This window comes from Marmota monax, unplaced genomic scaffold (assembly GCF_021218885.2).
Source record: "Marmota monax isolate L192 unplaced genomic scaffold, Marmota_monax_Labrador192_F-V1.1 WCK01_AAM20220418_F8-fsc00250, whole genome shotgun sequence".
NCBI lineage: Eukaryota > Metazoa > Chordata > Mammalia > Rodentia > Sciuridae > Marmota > Marmota monax.
In genome coordinates, this window is record NW_026693876.1 from 949787 (window position 1) to 963975 (window position 14189).

Genomic DNA, 14189 nt, shown 5'->3' on the forward strand with positions numbered 1-14189 from the left:
CGTTTAACATATGTATATCTCCTGACCCAGACTCAATGTGGCAACATCTTTTGACTGAGGCTATTTGACCCCCTGGCATTGCAAAAACAAAAAAACAAAAAATTGCTTACAGTATTTTAAAAGGGGGAAATTGTGCACAATATGCAAGAATTACAGAACCAAAAATTTATGATAGTAGGGCTATATAGAACTTCTTGAAGGAAATTTTTAAAAATCTGAGAGTTAATTGATGTTGCTGGACAAATTCATTTGCTACCTTAGGTTCTGGTCAGTGAAGCAAGCACAGGGTAGCTGGAGAACACCAATCTTGGGAGTCCAGTCTGAGATTCACAACTGCCATCCTAACCCTTCTCTCCCTTCTTTGTCCAGGCTCAAGCCCACAGAACACTGCTGCATTATTTTGTCATTTTGCTGAATCAATCCTGCAAAATCCCACAAACTTAAATATTTTCCTCCAATTATAATGAAAAGGCTACCAGAGAGAGCAAGGAACAGAAAATCCAACAGCATGGAGATGGGTCTCCCTACTCCGCTGGGTCCTCCACGCTCAGCAAGCCCACACCTCATTCCTCCCTGGCTTTGCACATGTGGTTTTCTCCACCGGGAAAAACATTCCTCACCTCAGCCTGGCACAGGATGAGTCACCTTCAGTCACCCTCTCCTCCATGAAGTCCCTTTCAATCTCAACTCATCACTTTGAGACAGAATTATAGGCTCTGGAACACAGTGATATAGTTCTCACCACACTGTGCTGCAAAAATTTGCTTTATCTCAGTATTTCTTTTAAGTTATGGGCTTTTTGAAGAGAGTGATATTATTCCCTTCTCATTTGCCTCAGTAAGGACCACAATGCCTGAGAATTAATTTTTGGATAAATTAATGAATGAGGAATAACTGTATAAACAAATAAGACATCCACTCTAACCCTTTCTGGCAAGGATTTTTAAACAAGGCACTTTAGCTGTTATAGATTTGTTTCATTATTATGAAAAAAAAGTGTACCTTCTAAACAGAATGATGGAGGTAGTGCCTTGGAGCACGGCATAAAGGGAGAACCTGTCATCATGATCACTAGCTACCAGATTCACATGTTCATGAACCACATGTTCCTAACATCATATCTTTCTTCAGATGCAAATAAATATTCCTGCTTTGTATCATTTAACTGAGTTTTTATTTATAACTAATATTGCACCCCTTCCTCATGTATAAAATTGCAAGTTATCTATTATTTCCTGTAATATGTATATAATCTTTAGAAAGAAAATTTATTTTTTAGTTGGAAAATTAATGTATAAATAATTAAAAAATATTTGGAGGAAATAGTACACAACATAAATATATATTTAATACATGACAAATCTTGTTCATAGTTGCAAAACTTCTATGTCCACACACCGTGCTTCTCACTAATTTTCCCACAGACACAGGTTGTGCACAGGCACTAAAGACAAAACAGAACAAAATTTGAGGCCCTGTCTTGATAGAGCTCACAGGCCAGCAATCATTTTTTCTGTGTGCTTGTTCCAGTAGCATGTTTACAGCTCTCTCCCGCCTCTGCAGCTCTCCTTAATAGCGACTCTACCATAACTTAAGTCAAAGGATTCACCAAACTGTCAAAACACACCTGGTTCATTCTGAGGCATCAAAGGAGTAAGAGGGACAGAATTATAACCTGGCAGTCTTTCCTCCAAGCAGTCATTACACACAATGCTGCAATTTCAGAGTTTTTAAAAAGATCTCCATGAGACAGGAGATAGATGTGCCTTTTCTGTTTTATTTATTTATTTATTTATTTATTTTGTGCTCTCATCCTTCCATCCATACTTGTGAACACTTTGTTTTTCTCCACCCCCTTCCCCACACTTCTTCACTTTCCTCTGACTGCCTGTGCTTTATACCTACCTATGAATAGCATATATAGGCGTTTCTGAATAGAATGCAGAAAAATGAAGCCACATCCCATGGTGGAGACCTTAGATAGGATGTGGGTTTGGCCACTTGCTGGTTTTGTAACCTGGGGCAAGTCACTAACCCCTAACTAACCATTAACCACTAACTCTACTTCCTTAGGAAAAAATACAGATGCCAATATGTAATCTTGTGATATAATGAAAACATATTGGATCTTTGTCCTAGTTCCTGGCAGAGTTCCTAAAATTCCTGGAACCTCCCAAGTGATAAGTGCCATTTTCATACGCTACAGAATGACTTGGAGCTGGGGACTCCTAGAGAGCCACAGGATGTGGGCTGGTTACAAGAAAGACCTTGGCATGATGACAGGAGTGGAACTTTCAGCACCAACCCCTGACCCCCAGGGTGGAGAGGAGAGCTAGAAATAGGTAGTGGTTAATGATTTAATCAATCATGCCTACATTATGGAACCTCTATAAAAACCTATCCTGTCAGGGTTCAGACAGCTTCTCGGTTTACGAACCCAAGGAGGTGCTGGGAAAGCAGAATACCTGGAGAGGCACAGAAGCTCCAGTTTGGCCCACCTCCTCTACGCTTAGCCTAGCATCTCTTCCTCTTGCCCATTTCTGAGTTGTACTTATAAGAGGAACAAAGCACTCTGTCTCCCCCTCCACTCACATACCACTCAGCACCACTCAACAGGGGTGTATTTCCACACACATGGGGCAATTCTCCTGTGGACATTAGCTGGGTGTCCTTTCATTCAGTTCAACTGCCACACTATAAAGGCTCAGTCCCCCAAGACTGACCCCCACTTCAGATGCCAGCTGGTTGTCAATCATACTTCAGACTGACCAGCTATAGATGGAGGGTTAACACGACCCCTCCTCCTGTCAGATGAATCCACCAGTGCAGCTCAGAGAACTCAGGGAAGCACTTGACCTACAGCTGGCACCCCGGCGTCCACAGGGACAGGAGCTTGTGCTGTGCACCTCTTCATCTGGTTGTTTCAGGACCCTTCAATAATAAAATGGTTAATGCAAAGTGCTTTTTTTTATCCTTTATAATAAACTAGTAATTGTAAGTAAAGTACATTCTTCAGTTCTGTGAGCCATTCTAGGGAATTATTAAACCCTGAAGAGGTAGTCCTGGGATCCTCTAATTTTATATATTCTCTGGTTGGTCAGAAGTACAGCAGGGCCGGAACTTGTGATTGGCATCTGAAGTGAGCCCTTGACCTGTGGGATCTAATGTTAACTTGAGGTGGTGTCAGAACTGAGTTGATACACACCTTACTGGTGTTCAGAGAGTAGGAAATTTCATTGTGTGGGGGGAAAACTCTACACATTTGGCATCAGAAGTGCCGTGAGTGGAAACAGATTTTAACAGAGAATAACATAATTTGTGAGGTTTAGATGACATAATATATGCCATGGACACCCATTTTTCAAATGTCAGTAGCTTTCTCTGAAAAACTTAGTGATTGAAATGTTTGCTGACTCACCTCATCTGCTCTCTCCCCCCCTGTGGACACTGCCTTGTGAAAGGACATATCTATGCCCCAGCTACTACATTCCAGCATCAAACCTCCCCAACATCTGGATGTCCTTCCTGTTATCTCTCTTAAAATCATCAGGTTTGGCTAACACACATTTTCACATGGTCCATTTTTTTTTGATGAAAATTAAAATGTTCATGGTTTATAGCTTCTTTATAATGATTTTCTTATATGCTTGAAATGTTAAGTCATCCACATCCCTTTCTTTTTATAATCTAAATAAGTCTAATTTAACTTCTCCTTGTAAGTTCTATTTTAAGACATTTTAATGTCTTCTAAGTTTTAGGAAGATATAATTCCTTCCATCTATAATTAAAGTGTTTTAACATCTTTATAGAACATGAATGCTTTGGATGAAAGGCAAAAGAAAATGAAACAGATGATAGTCATTTGTACATTTTACTGCACAGAATTGGAATGTGTTATAACAGAAACTTGCCCTTAACCATGGAGACTGCATGTGGTGGATAAATTGAGTGAAGGCTAAACTCTTCTTACAAGAAAACCTAATTTATTTATCAATTGAAATTGTGCAAATGTACAATTCCTTTTGTTAGACTTCACTTTTGGTTCAGAAAAAATTTAAAGAAGCATACTCTGTAATTCAGTGCTACAATATTTCAGATGCTTAAGCTTTCAATTAGGAATTTTTGTACTAACTTGATACTTTACATCATAACACATTTTAGTTTACAAACAACTCTCAATGGTATTAAGTACCAAAGAGATTTTTTTAAATACATAAAATAACTTCTGACATTTTACAGATATGAGATGAACTTCTCAAATAAGTTGTCCAGTTACAAGTAATCTTATCTGAAAACCAAATGAAGTCATCGTCTCAACTGTAAGCGATGTCAGGTAAATTCCATAAATCCCATACTCTTAAAAAAAAAAAAAAAGTGTTCAGAGAAGACAAATACATGGGCTTGCAAAACACGTTTCTAGAAGACTAGTCATTTGAGGATAATAAAATTAATATTAGCCAAGATTCTCAAAAGTGAAGCTTTATTACAGTAAGTTCTTCCCACATCATGAGTGGTCCACAAGTGTGATACAATATTCTTTGGGGGAAGGGGCTGTGTTTAAACAAACATGAAAGAAAAAGGTCAACGAGTAAGAATGTGTGTGTGTGTGTTTGTTTTTTTTCCCGCATATAAGAACAGCAATGCAGAGGGCTCATAAGCACTCAGAAATAAAAGTGACAACCTGTACAAATAAGTTAAACGAGGTCTATCTCCCAAAGTGAATCAGAAGAAGAAACTCAGCCAAGGGAGTGTTTCTTTTCTTTTTCTTTAAAGAGTGAACTGCATCATAAAAAAAATTAAAATCAAGGTATCAAAAGCTAGCATACAATATGAAATTGCCAGCATACTGGTACACCTACGAGAACGACTGTGCCTACAAATAAATCTTAGAATTACCTTTTCTAAGATCATTTTTTTTAGAACTAAACATTTCTATATTTAAGGAATAGCATAGTAGATCCTTATTTTGTATTCTTTATTTCCATACAACAGATAAGAGATATTTCTTCTGATAGATTGATATTGACCTAACACAAGTTTTTAAATCTTATTGCTTTTCTTTTTTGAGAGGCATTATTATATTCTTAGTTATTTCTTTATTTTAAATTATCTTTTATCTTAATTATTTTAAATAAAAAAGGGATAAAACATCCCAATATAGATAGAAAACACATAAAGCCATTCAAAATTCAATTTCCCAATAAAATTAATATGAACATTAAAAAAATTTATTTATGCCAAGTTTTAAAATAATCCGTTCCTATGAAATAATTTCTTTCAAGTATAGGAAAGCATGAATAAAAATGTCACTTAACATTTCACAACCCCCAAAGAATGATATTCACATTTTACAGACATGGATCTTTTTTTCCCCCCTAAGCACAGCAGTGGTCAGCTGGCTTCTATTTGGTTGTTTGTATAGCTGAACTTCTGAGTTAGTGATAAATCCTGCTTGAGGGAAATCCCTTTCCTGAGGAATTTCCTTTATCTAATTATATTATTATCTTCATAGTGAGGAATTCGCATACTGAAATGAACATGTCACTCATTCACATTCTCTTATTATCATATTCATTTATTTCTAGAAATTTTCTTATTTGCCTTTTAATTTTTTCAATTACCCATTGATCACAGGAGAATGTTATTCAATTTCCAGGTATTTGTGTACTTTCCATTCTTCTTCTTAATTTATAGCTTTATTCATTTTTGTTTTAAATTTGAGATTTGTGACTTAACATATGATCTAACCTGGAGAATATCCATGTGCTGATGAGAAGAATGTACTCCACCGACATTGGGTGAAAAGTTCTATAACCTATTAGGTCCCTTTGCTTTAGAGTATGATTCAACTCAGATGTTCCTTTGTTGAGTTTCTGTCTGGATGATTGGCTGATTGGGGAAAGTAGGAATTTAAGTCTTCAACTATTATTATATTAGAGTTTTCCTTTACATACAATGTTTGTTTTAAATATTTGGATGGTCCCATGTTGGATGCATATATATTTACAATTCAAAAGATCCATCCTCAAGTTTCCTACTGCTTGGTGTTGTCTATTGGAGCAGCTTTTTATCGTATTTTCTATTTCCTTGATCAAAGTTTTTTTTTTAACTCCAAGATATCTAATTGTTTTTTGTGTTTTTTTGTTTTTTGTTTTTTGTTTTTTTTTTTTCGGGGGAGGGTACTGGGGATTGACTCAGTGGCACTGAGTCACATCCCCAGCCCTATTTTATTTTTTGTTTAGAGACAGTGTCTCACTGAGTTGCTTAGTGCCTCGCTTTTGCTGAGGCTGGCTTTGAACTCACAATCCTCCTTCCTCAGCTTCCCAAGCCTCTGGGACTACAGGCATTCGTCACTGCGCCTGGCATCTAATTGGTTGTCTTTTTATGATTTCTAACTCTTTGGTAAATTTCTAATTCATACCCTGAATTGTTTTTCTCATTCTTTTTTTGTAGTTTATATTCTCTTTCATCTCATTGAGTTTTCTTAGGTTTGATATTTAAATTCTTTTGTAGGTATTTCATAATTGTTTTTTTAAATTTTTTTAATTTGTAGATGGACACAATATGTTTATTTATTTATTTTTACGTGGTGCTGAGGAGCTAACCCAGTGCTTCACACATACGAGGCAAGTGTTCTACCACTGAGCTACAACCTCAGCCCATTTTTAAATTACAGTCTATTTATGAGAATTATTGTTTTTCTTTGGGGCTGTTATATTTCTGTTTATGTTTCTTGTGTCCTTATGGTGATGTCTGCACATCTGGTGTAACATTTCCTTCTTATTATTTTATAAAGTGCTTTCACAAGAAAATATATTTTCCTTGTTTAGATAAGAGATAGTATGTTAATTTGGAAGGTTCTTTGGGTTTTGTTACAGGGGATTCAAAAGCAGACCCATGTGACTTGTTTATCTTTGACTGGTGTCAGCAGTGCCTGCGAGTCCCCCAACAGGCTAAACTACAACAGTTCATGAAGTCACTTCTATGACTTTGCAGTAGATGCAAGCTTCCAAAAGCCTTCCTCAGGCTCTTGGTTTGTGGTGGCAGGTGCCACATCTCAGTCATGTGGGATGAGGAGAGAACTGTTGTCAGGTACCTCAGAGCAAGTATAGGTGACATCAAGGATTGGGGCACCAGGAGTCATGAGCCTCAAGCCACAGGATTAAAGGAAACTTTCCCCAGGACTCTCAGGATAAATATGGGAGATACCTAGACCTGTGGCAAAAGCAGCCACACTTTTGTTAGGGACCTTTCCCAGGTGCTGCAGGGTAAGCACAAGTGACATGAGGATCTGTGGCACTGGTAATGTGGAACACAAACAGGACTTTTCTTAAGTCCCATGGGTGGCTGCAATTGGTGTTTGCAGCACTGTTAGCTCCCTTTGTGAAGCTGTCAAACCAAGCTGATGATTTCTCCAGGTCACAAGGGACAAGCACAAATGCCATCAGGGCTTTGGGCACTAGAAACTGTGGTCCAAAATCTATAGGATGTGGAGGAGAACATTTCTAAACCTTCCAGGGCCTGTGCAGGTAATATCTGGGCTTGTGGTGATGGCATCCAAGCTCCTGGATGTGTGTGATATAGGATACCTTTCCTAAGTTCCATGATTTGAACTTGGGTAGTGCTGGGACTTGTAGCTTGCTATCTGCAGTCCAAAAGCTGCAGGAAGTAGATGAGAATGTTTGGATCACACTAGGCAGGCTCTGGTGGACACAGGGCCTCTAGCTTTGGTCATAAGTCTTGAAGCTTCAGGACCCAGATGAAAACTTTCCTTGGTCCTTATGGATAAGCTTGGGTTATGTTGAGATTTTTTGCATGAGAAGTTGCAAAATAACATTTTCTTTTTAAAGCAAACTATGAAACAGGGACCAAGCAACTTCCTCCGAACTTTCATGTGGACAGGAAAAAAAAATGGACTAATGTTGATTTTCATCCTACTGATCTTAAAATATAATACTACGTATACATACTTATATATTCATATGTACATAAATTTAAAAATATAGTGTATATAAAATTCCTCCTAGAATTTTTGCTGCTTTTAATTTCCTCTTGTTTTTAGTATTCTTTAATTTTGTATTTTGGAATTTTTATAGATGTTTTACTATTAGGTGAGGAGAGGATTTAATGCTAAACAAATGTTATTTTAAACCAGAAAATTCTTGCTTATTATATTTTGTGAAACTAGTATAAAATTTGTAAAAGTCTGAATTTTTTTTTAACCCTTCAAGTATTCCCAACAGAAATAATTCTCAAAGGGGAACCCAAATGGAGCTATGAACTATGTTTTCCTAATTTGTGTGCAAGTAAGGAAACTATTCCTAAAGTGATACTCCATTTATGTAATATTTGTATCTTTTGAGTTTTCTAGAACTTTTTTATTTCTGCTTTTAAAACATTCAACTCTCTAAGATTAAAATAATTTGTAATTAAGACCATATGTCAACAGATTTAAATCATCTCAACTTACCATAAATTATACCTCTAGCTATAGTTTAACTCATCAAATATTCATAACTTTGCACCAGCACATTCATTGGGTTTCCAAAAGTGCATAAAATAATGTGTTCAGATAGTTATAATTTGTTACAGACTTTTATTTCTTCTAATTATTGTGATCAGTTCAAGAGTATTTTTTGTTAGATTCTTAAACCATCTTTTTCACTAAATTTCTCAATCTCAAAGCCAATTGGGCAAACCATGATAGAATGCCTATAAACCACTGGTTCGTATAGACTAGCGGTCATGTAAACTCGCATTTTATATTTATATCTTGGGTATTACACAACATTACTGAATCTTAAATATGATTTGTTCATTCTAAAACTCACGTTGAAATTCAATTCACTGTATTCATGTGGGGAAATGGGGCCTTTAAGAGGTGATTTGGTCATTAAGATATATGAATGGCTTTCTCATGGGAGTGAGTTATTGCTTTCAGCTACTGATTTTCACTGCTAAAGTGGTTTGCTATAAACAGAGGCTATGCCACTCACCATCTGGTGCTCTCTCTTCTGCACATACTCACTTCCCCTTTTTACTGTGCTAGGCATAATACAAGGCCCTCACTAGAAGTCAAGCAGATGCCAGCATCATGCTCTCAGACTTCCCAGCTTCCAGAACCAAGACTCAAAATAAGTCTCTTTTCTTTATAAATTAACCATTCTTAGGTATTCTGTTACAGTGACAAAAAAATGAACTAAGACAAACATCTTATCTGAGCACTTATTTAAAGCATTGAACAACAATGACTTTTAGCAGAAAGAAAAGTCAAAGGTTTCCCCTCAAGATACAATTTCTAGATCACAGAGTGCATTCTAGGGAATAGATGCTATGTAGTTTTCAGAATATGTTCACAGTACCACCTGAGAAGTCTGTTAAAAATGCCCAGGCTGCACAATAGATCTATGGAAACAGAATCTCTGGATGTGCAGTTAGCAATCTATTTTCTTTTCTTAGAAACAAATTCCTTGCATCATTTTTTACCCATGAAAGTTTGCTCTAATGCTCTAAATAGAGTGCTCTAAAATAATATCTTGGGAAAACAATGAAGTCTAGTTTTGTGTTTATAATTCCATTCTCAGGGACATCAAGTGAAGAACCAATATCAAATTGCAAGTCCATTAGCATATATTTCATGTGAAGCAATCCGTTTGGTAAAATGGTTCCAGAGTTCTAGTAAGCCACGTTGCTGCTTGCATTGATACACATGATCTAAGCATTTACTATGTAGAAATGTAGTGAACTATTTACAAAGGCAACGTTTTCCTAGAAGTTTCACCAGATCAATTAACAAAAGACACATTCAAATTGCAGAATGTCTCAACTACCAAGGAGAACACTATAATCAGATGTCAACCATTGTGCTAATTCTCAAAGTAGTTTCATTTTTCTGTCACTAATAACATTCTAAGAGGTAGCCTTGAAACCCAATGGTCAGCCTCTTAGATAAACTTACTTATGAACTACCTAAGAGTATTACTTCAAGGATGTTATAACATTGTTCTGTGTGAAAACCAAATAGGCCCAATTCTGAAACAATCAGCTCCCACATCAAGGATCAGAAATTACATATTCAGCTGAGGCAGTAACCAAATCTTTTAGCTTAACAGTGAAAAACTGCTGGCTGTAATTTATTCATTACATTAAGACTTTCAGAAACCAAATGACACTACTGAAAGGAAACTTTGGAGCATTTCCTGATCTTCCTTTGATGGAATAATGTATATCTATATTTAGTAGCCATTAATTCACATTGCTAACATACTTTGTTTGCAGCTATATGGAGATCTGATCCATGGAAACATAATTCAAGATTGACTCAATATTAGTTTACTTTCAATAAACGTGTGTGCGCGCACATCTGCACACAAATGAAGTCAAAAAGAAAAACTCTGGTTAACTTTTGATAAAATGAGAAACATCTGAAACTTTGAATTAAAACATTAGTAAAATTATCAAATATGATTTAAAAATAGAAAGTAAATTAATTATATATGCAATCAGACAATATTTAAATTGGGGAAGAATTTTTGAACCGATCATTGAAACAATAAGAATTATTATAATTGAGAGAATTTAAAACTATGAAATCATCCAGAGACAGTTTTTATATTCTCTTCAAATAGACATCTTCAACTGGTGGGATTAGTCAAGATGGTGGCCAAGTTACCCATTTGTTAGTGATGTTTTAGTTTCTAGCTTAATCACCTTAAAACAATGGAGGATCCCTAAGCATTCTTTCATTCAAAACTAATAGCTTGGGTAGGTGTCCTCCCTCTGACATAGCCAGTGTGGGAGGGCAGAGATTGAAAGAGCAAGACACAAGGACACCAAGATTCAGAAGTTACCATCAACACAGTACCTTGCACTCTCAGGAATACGGAGGCTGCTGCCGCTCCACCTTCATTGGACACCACACAGTGGTACTCTCCTGCATCGCTGACTTTCACACTCCTTATCTCCAGTGAGAGGTTGACCAAGGTCCTCATTCTTGTGGGCTCTGCCAGTCTGACATCTCTGTCGTTTCTCTGCCAGGTTAGATTGTAATCCACCGCACTGACGACAAGGCAGGTCAAAATTGCTCTCTCTCCAGGAGTGACTGTAACATTGTTAGGCACTTGGATGACTGGAGGGGGCTCTGTGTGAAATCAAAAGTTTCCAATCAGGTCATTTTGCTCACTTTAGCTGTGGCTTAAAAATGGGATGTATATGTATTGCATTTCTAGTAGGGAAGATCCAGCATATCAGAATTTATTGGTTAATACGTATGCCAGTGAACTCTCACTCCCCGCCCCAAATTACCATCTAGTTAAAAGACACTTAAAAAAGGAGTCTACATTTACATATCAAAAATATGCTCAAGTTCAAACATACAAATTATAAACATGAAAGTCAAAGAGGCATGGCAAAAGGTTAGGACTGGACAGAATGAGGAAGGCAGAACGAGGCAAAATTTTTATTTTAGTTTTGATGAAAATAGCATTTCTGATTTTTTAAATTTAAAATATATATTTAATGTTTTAAAGAAAACAGCAAAGGATGGTAAACGTGGCAAGATATGACAGTTTCAGCTGTAAGAGGGGATACAATATGACAGTAGAATAAAACAAATGTCCTCTTCTTAGGAATGGAGAATGAGTTGATCTAAGAAGATCCAAAGAGTAATGATACACTTAATAAAATTATGTACATAGAATCATGAACATAAAAAGGCTTTGAGTAGCACATGCATATGTCAGATTGTTAAAAATCTAATTGCTAATTAAGTATATAACCAATATTATTAAAGAGTCACGTATTGCTCTAGTTTTGAGGCTGAATCTAAATTCCCCCTCTACAGCTCACTCGGCCAAATGCTTTCAAATGATCTCCTGTGGCAATCCATTATAAATTATATAGCAATAAAAACGGAGGTGATCATTGCTAGTTGTAAATCCATGTGTCTCAGTTAATATATGAAAATAAGTCAGATACTCAAGAAACTTCTCCTCGTGCTATTTAAAACTCGACAAAAATGCAGATAATATCTCCGGCCTTGGAACGGACCCTAGAAGCAGATATGCCAAAACCACAGTGATTATCGCCAAGTGACAGAAATCTGTGCATATTTTCTATAGTCCCTTATGCTCATTCTTGATTTCCAAACATTTTCTAAAAGATATGTAATATTTTACATTATTTTTTAAAAACATGAATAAATTGTATCATTCTATGTTTTTAAAATCTTTTACGAAAAGAGCTGGTGAAACCAATGGAAAGAGAAAATGATAAAGGTAGAAATTTTAACTGGAGTCTGATGAGGGCAGATAGAGAAAATACAGGGCACTTAAGTTTGAATTTCAGGTAAACATTAAATAATATTTTAGTATAAGTATACATTAGGATACTTATATGAAGCTCAGATTTAAATGGGCCTCCTGTGTTTGTTGAATGTTACAATCAGAGGCTACCTACTGCTACACCTATCTGTGTGACTTCAGATAAGTCAACTTACTGATGGTCTTGTTCCCCTGTCTAAATAATAAAATGATTAAATTAGGTGATTTTAAAGACCCTTTCTAGCTCTAAAGTCCCATGAAGCCAGTATGTTGGCATTAGTCTTCCTTTTCAGTGCCACCACATCCAATGGCCACATGTGATGGAACAGAGGCCAGATCTCCTGCCTCAATTCAGGGCTGTCCCTATCCCTGTAGGGTGCAATGAGGACCCTGTTACAACTGCATCACAGTCATGTCCGTCCTCTTCCCTCACTCCCTTACAGGTACTTTTCCCTACAGAATTCCTCAATAACATTCTTACATGCAAACTGAGCTTCCAAGTCTATTTCCTGTTCAAATATAAGTTGAAATAAACAAAACAACCACTTTATAATAATACACTGAAACTATAAGATTTGAAAATGACATACAATTTGACTATTGCATGAATACCCGGAGAGCGTCTAGAGCATGCACACAAACACATTCACACATGTTATGAATGAATCTGCTAGGGGTAGGGGAAAGATGAGGGAGAGTTAGAGCGGTTTGTGAAGGATGCTCAGATTAGAGATTACCAGGAATAACCCGAGAGTACAAGAAAACAGATTCCTAAGTGAAAGCATGACAGGTTAGGACATGGGGACCAGAGGAGAGCTGAGTACTAGGGCAGGAAGCTGGTAAGGACCACTGGACTGATCTGATCATAAGTGGGTTACTTTGCTCCCTCTGGACTTCTGCTTCTTTAGCTATAAAATTACCAAGTGTTACAAGATTCTCTCCAGGTCTTATCCTGTTCTAAAACAATATTCTGCAATTACAATTAAAGATCTCTTGTCCCTAGTATGCCTTTAATAAGTTTCCTCTATTCAGAATTTTGCTTAAGCCCAGAATGCTAGTACTCCTGTGTGTGTGTGTGTGGGGGGGGTGTTATTGTGTTAATTTAAAAAAATCAGTACAGAAAACTAATATGTTTGTAATAGTATTAAACTGAACTAACAATATCATTTGAAAAGAGTAACTGTATGCTTGTACCAATTTATTCATTGGTTCCTATGTATTTGTATTCAGTGAAAGAGAAATATAGTGCTTTCTACACCATTTTGCATGTAAAACAATCAGTAACCAACATTTCAAATGAATCACATGCCCTGAAACATGTTGACTACAGCAGAATGCTAAAAATAATAATAATAATAAAGTAACATATCAGCAGAATTTTAGCTTTTCTTTAAATGGTTCTTGGACTCTATTTGACTTTGTACATTATAAATGTCCACAGTGACACCAGATTATCACTATCCCATGATGCCTTCTTTCCTAACACCCTTTATGAAATCTGAGAGCTGATTGTCCTGTGAGTCAGTTCCTGATTCCAATATGCTGATAAGTGACTTTAGCAAAGCAGCAGAGCTAGAGCCTCCTCTGAGGCTCAGGGGGATTCAGAAGCAGATTGGTGTAGTAGGCACCAGCCAGCCCTGAAAGAAATGTCCCCTCTTCCAACTCCAAAGGGGCCCTTGTTTCTTACTTCTGTGCTGAGAGTCACTGCCATTACCATCAATGCTTCCCCCCCACCCCACCCCGTGCTTTAAAACAACTGAGTGGGAAACAATTCCTGAAAATCAGCTTGGACACAGTACAATTTCCTAGTTATGCCATTGCATAGCTGGCACAGGTTAATACACACACAGAAGTCACTAGTGCCACAGA

The 14189-nt window shown here is 36.8% G+C and overlaps 1 protein-coding gene across 2 annotated transcripts in view; it reads right to left on the reverse strand.

Annotated features, from left to right (window-relative positions):
* The window catches only part of Hmcn1 (hemicentin 1), a 390873-nt gene that overhangs the window by 216903 nt on the left and 159781 nt on the right, over window positions 1–14189 (reverse strand). For both annotated transcript variants that reach the window (XM_046462680.2, XM_046462681.2), the window contains exon 11: window positions 10865–11140. In XM_046462680.2, the coding sequence (XP_046318636.1) occupies window positions 10865–11140 (276 nt within the window). The remainder of the gene's footprint in view (window positions 1–10864; window positions 11141–14189) is intronic.